This window comes from Pollicipes pollicipes, unplaced genomic scaffold (assembly GCF_011947565.3).
Source record: "Pollicipes pollicipes isolate AB1234 unplaced genomic scaffold, Ppol_2.1 Scaffold_2555;HRSCAF=2994_pilon_pilon_pilon, whole genome shotgun sequence".
Taxonomy (NCBI): Eukaryota; Metazoa; Arthropoda; class Thecostraca; order Pollicipedomorpha; family Pollicipedidae; genus Pollicipes; species Pollicipes pollicipes.
The window spans coordinates 9,256,291-9,261,433 of record NW_023596136.1 but is presented as its reverse complement, the minus strand read 5'-3'; the positions used below and the strand labels follow the sequence as shown (position 1 = coordinate 9,261,433).

Genomic DNA, 5,143 nt, shown 5'->3' with positions numbered 1-5,143 from the left:
CTAACCAGCATGCTCGTACGAGTTCATACTCCGCAGCACATAAAGTTTCCGCCAAATGCCAATAAATCTGGCAATGTCTGATCCGCATATTAGACCTTAGACCGGGACATTCTCGTATAACGGCTTAAATAGCGCTCGGTGACAACATTTTTTATACACAAAGGTATTTTGTGTCGCTTGCCGCCCACGGCTTGGTGTTACCTGCGGCGACGGATGCCGCCCAGCGTCGGGCGACTGCAGCACCGGTCGTGGGCTTATGGCGATATTTTGATCGACCCGCGCCTCACGAATTTAAGTTGTTGGGAAGAACGTTTGCTATGCTATGTGCTTTTGGACTCTTGCGCTAAAGAATTTCTTCGTCTCACTTGGTTTTGTTACCGATGACACACGCTACTGTTTAGCATCTATACATATCAAACTTTGTCGATTTTAGTGCAAATCAGTGCTGAGCACCGCTCCCCTCTTAGGAAGAATTCGTACTAAATACTATCGAGGATCTGTTGTGCAAACGCGTGCAGAGGCATTGGGACGACAACGGCTGAGTTTGGTATTGCGGGGCGTCACGATCGCCTCCAACGTGGTGTACAGGAGCAGGGGCTGAAGCAGGGGCTGAAGGACGTGTGGTGTTCCCGAGGACTTTTCGGAGTCCTGCGGCGTGTTCCAAGTCAAGCGGCGAACACTCGTAGCACACTTCGAATGAAAAGGTGGGGATAGCTGTCGTGCCTGGTGGCGAATTAAGCTTTCCGAAGCTCTTTTCTTGAGCCTTCGAAAGGGGGGCCCACGTGGTGGCCAGTGCCAGGATGAAAACAATCATTCACGGCCCTGGACGCATTCGAGACATTGGTGAGCACACGCTTGTGCGCGAATCTCTAATCTGGCTCCACTTCCAGAACTTTTGTTTGAAAATGTGTCATCCATATGTTTGCCTGAACGTGCCTTCATAACATCATACCTCCTTGAAACATTCACTCTCGTTGTGCTGGCAGTTGCCTGAAAATACTTCTTTTATACTTTGGTTTGCTCATTTTTTCACCCCACCCCATATAGTTGACTCATCACTGCTTATGTTGTTTGCACTCACAGAATTCAGTGGATGGTTCCTTCTCTCTATGCTGTCTGAGCCCTGGACTCGTATGTTATGACTGGCATCTTACAGTCACAGAGCTAAAAAATCAAAGGTTTGTCTGAGGCTTGTAGTTGCTACAAAATTACCAAACAGTGGCATTCATCTAAAACAAAAGAGAAGTGGCAATGTGAGTGCTTATGCTAGCATGGGAACAGTAGTGAAGCAATACACACAAGTAAACAGTCATGTGGCACTGCATGGGCATATAACATCCCACATATCTGAAAAACAGTATGCAGTTATGTGGTCAGGTGCTGAAGGCACATACACTGGTGATCAAGTGATGCAGCAGTCTGTGTTAACCATAATAGTGAAATGTGTGTAAAGACATTGTGTTTGTGTAATGTAAACAGTTATGTTTTGAAGGCCTATGTGAAGATCAATTAATATTGTGGTGCATCCTAAAGTAGAAGTCTAGATAAAGACAGTGTTCTGAAAGCTGTAAAAAGTTAGTAAATACCATAAACTTGTAGCATGTCTTCAAAACTCATGTTATGGGATAAATGATTCATTTGCATTTTGTTTGGCCTTGTGTCCTGGCTCTACTGTTATTGGCTTGGCAACAACTGTGATGCATATTTCTGATCATGGTTCAACATTTTAGTAGGTCTGCTAACCATCTCAGTATGAGGTTGATTGGTGGTGCAGCTTTTAAGGAGACAAATGCTTATAATTACTGTTTATTTACAATCAGGATATGCCATCAAATTACCTATGTTTTCACTGGGCCAACCTGATATTTTAGACCATGATGTGACATTGGGGTTTGTCCAGTCAAATAATTTGTAAGGTGACATATTGAGAAATGCAAGTAATTAGTATCAAAATTAGTACAAAATATATTATTACTATGATAATTGATAACATATGGGTGGAAGAATAGAAGACATCTTCATAGCTTATAAAGATGTCTTGTTGCCCAGGAAATGCCATTTTTCTCTATTACAAACTCATTAAGACAACAGATGCCACAAACTACACACAAGACATCCCAGCATCTCTTGATGTTTGTGAGGGCTTGATCAGCATGACTGTAACTATTCAATACACATTGCAGTTGCAGACTGATTCAGCAAAGACTGTGAAGTTGAAATGGCTTCGTCAACACGTCGTCCAGAGCACGCAGCTCCTCCTGAGATTTTTTATGATGAAAAGGAGGCCCGAAAATATTCGTCGAACTCCCGGATGATAGAGGTGCAGGAGCGCATGACGGAGCGAGCGCTGGAGCTGCTGGCGCTACCGGAGGGCATACCGCATCTAGTGCTCGACCTCGGCTGCGGCTCAGGACTCAGCGGCGAGACGATCACCGAGGCCGGCCACGTCTGGGTCGGCTGCGACATCTCGCAAGCCATGCTGAACGTCTCCATAGAGCGCGAAGTGGAGGGCGACGTGCTGCTCAGCGACCTGGGCCAGGGCCTGCCCTTCCGAGCGGGCTCTTTCGATGGGGCGCTGAGCATATCAGCCCTGCAGTGGCTCTGCAATGCCGACAAGAAGGAGCACGTGCCGCGGAAGCGGCTGTACAAATTCTTCTCGTCTCTGTACGGCTGCCTGGGTCGGGGCGGCCGTGCCGTGTTCCAGTTCTACCCGGAGAGCTCGGCCCAGGTGGAGATGATCACGGCGCAGGCCATGAAGGCCGGCTTCACCGGCGGCCTGGTGGTCGACTACCCCAACAGCACCAAGGCCAAGAAGATGTTCCTGGTGCTGATGAGCGGCGGGCCGCAGCCGCTCCCGGAGGCCCTGGGCGACGGCGGCCAGGCCAGCGCAGTCGCCTACGCCAAGCGTGACCGGATGCGCCAGCTGCGCGGCAAGCCGCCGAAGAGCTCGCGCGACTGGGTGCGCGAGAAGAAGGAGCGCCGCCGACGCCAGGGCAAGGAGGTGGCGCGGGACTCCAAGTACACGGGCCGGCGGCGCGCGGCCGGCTTCTGAGCGGGCATGCACCGGCCGGCGGCTGTGATGGGGACAGGGCAAGAGGTCGTGCACGCGCGCTTGATTACTGCCCGGCCTCTCTTGCCCCCAGACGTCCTTCGAGAACTGGTTGTGACGGGTCGGACACGCATGCTGGCGCTGAAATAATCCCACTCGTCGATGGTATAGCAAGGAAATAACATGTACTTGTTAATGTAACATATAAAAAGGGTTTCTGTCCATTTGGTGCGGCGTTATAAGGCGTCGGTGGCGTGGTGTGACCATTTGATGATTTGCTGTGGTCGCGGTAAAGTCGTTTTTATTTATACGCGAGCCGTGTTTTGACCATCCGGGCCCTGCTGGACCTTGCCGAGCCAACGCCGCTGTGAGCCCGTGCCGAGATTGTGCTTGATTGAGGATTGAGGCTTGTCAAGTGGGTGTTTTTGGCCACGTCATGGTTGCTATTGTATCGCTCCAGGTCATGTCGAGCACAACACGGATGACAATAGACGGTGCAGTGACCAGGAATGTGTGTGTGGTGTCGCCCGCTGTTAGTCGGCAGTATCTGGCCAAACTGTGCCAGTGCAATCGACTGCTCTGGCAGGATCGGAAGTACTGCTTGTTGCGGCCACGGAGGTCATAACTGTGTGCAGTGGTGACCGAACGAGTGGAACGTGCGGTCATAACTTCGTTCATTCTATTGAAACACTAGGGCTATGAATCCAAATCATCGTCTTTTTCTGTCCCATGATTATCACTTCGAATACAAAGCGTCAGCACTCACTCTCCCTCCTCCCGCTACCAGATCCCACGACGGCATCCAGGAGCTGCTTTAAGTTTTAACATTTTTATGGTAACTCACATTTAGTTCACATTTCCACAATTCTTCAGAAAGTTTTAGCTCAACTTTTTCAATAATTTCTCTCTTGTCAGTCTTTATTTTGCTTGGAACAGTTGACTTGAGCTTTATGACAGTTTGTGCTAGTTAATTGCAGTTGATGCATGGCTCAATGACATTTTCGTTTTCAACAGCATTTTTGGTAACATCCTAGTCAGCTACATCTTTCAGCGTTGACAATTACGCTGATATTGTACTCACTTTTCAGGTACATAATGTGCACCAGATTCAGATCAGCCGCTCTTGCTGGCTTGATTGGCCTTCTTGCCGTTGCCATTACATTTTTGAAACTTGACATGCTAGGTAAGTCTCTGATTGGAACAATGATATATAATGGGAAGGAAATATTTGTTTTTGCACGTGAGCGGGAAAGAAAATTCTGGAAGCTTGGCGTGATGCTGCGCGTTGTCCATGCCTAGTGCGATTTGCCTACGGGTTCTCTGGACTACTGTAATCCATGGCGTTTCCTTGGGACGGCAGAGTAACCAGTAAAAGTCAAAATGAGTTGTTTAATGAGAGGGGGGAGGGAGGCATCAGCTTGAAACAGCTGCTATGCAAGAGGTCAACCTTCAATCAGCTGTTCAATGGGGACGGGCGGACATCAGCACCCTTTGTAGGATTTCCGGCACGCTGCCACCAGGCGGCAGCGGGGAGCAGGTGGTGGTCGGCGTCCTGTCGGCCCGTCACCACCGGGCGCAGCGTGACGCCGTGCGCGCCACCTGGTGGCCGCGCCTGCACGATGGCGGCGCCCGGGGCCTCTTCGTCGTGGGAGACACCGCTTGCGATCTGGCTGATTGGTGCAAACTGGACCCATATTCCTGTGAAGCCTGGGAGCCTGCTGATAATGGTACGTGTGTCCGTTCAGGATAGGTGGGCCGTTCATGCCGCGTATTCAGTTGAGCGGTGTGGCGTGTCTAGAGACGCGAAGGCGAACGACGATTGCTTTTGTGACGCAGCAGTAGTGTCGTGACGCTGATGGACGCCCCGAGCAGCCTCAACGGTCCCTCCGCTCCACCGCACCGCCCCGCTGAGCCCCCCCCCCCCCCTCCGCTCCACCGCACCGCCCCGCTGAGCCCCCCCCCCCCCCTCCCTCCCCCCTCCGCTCCACCGCACCGCCCCGCTGAGCCCCCTCCCTCCCCCCTCCGCTCCACCGCACCGCCCCGCTGAGCCCCCCCCCTCCCCCCTCCGCTCCACTGTGCCGCCCCGCTTAGTCT

General features: G+C 51.4%; 1 protein-coding gene across 2 annotated transcripts; it reads left to right on the top strand.

Moving 5' to 3' along the window:
• The first annotated feature begins 506 nt into the window (after nt 1–506).
• LOC119111225 (putative 18S rRNA (guanine-N(7))-methyltransferase) lies at nt 507–3,559 on the top strand. 2 transcript variants are annotated; one of them, XM_037235048.1, is made up of 2 exons: nt 507–704; nt 2,184–3,559. In XM_037235048.1, exon 2 carries the CDS (start codon nt 2,219–2,221, stop codon nt 3,050–3,052), a length of 834 nt encoding a protein of 277 aa, XP_037090943.1. In that variant the 5' UTR covers nt 507–704; nt 2,184–2,218; the 3' UTR covers nt 3,053–3,559. The 2 variants fall into 2 exon arrangements, with proteins under 2 accessions (XP_037090943.1, XP_037090951.1); XM_037235056.1 differs by lacking the exon at nt 507–704 and adding an exon at nt 723–843.
• Nucleotides 3,560–5,143: the final 1,584 nt, after the last annotated feature.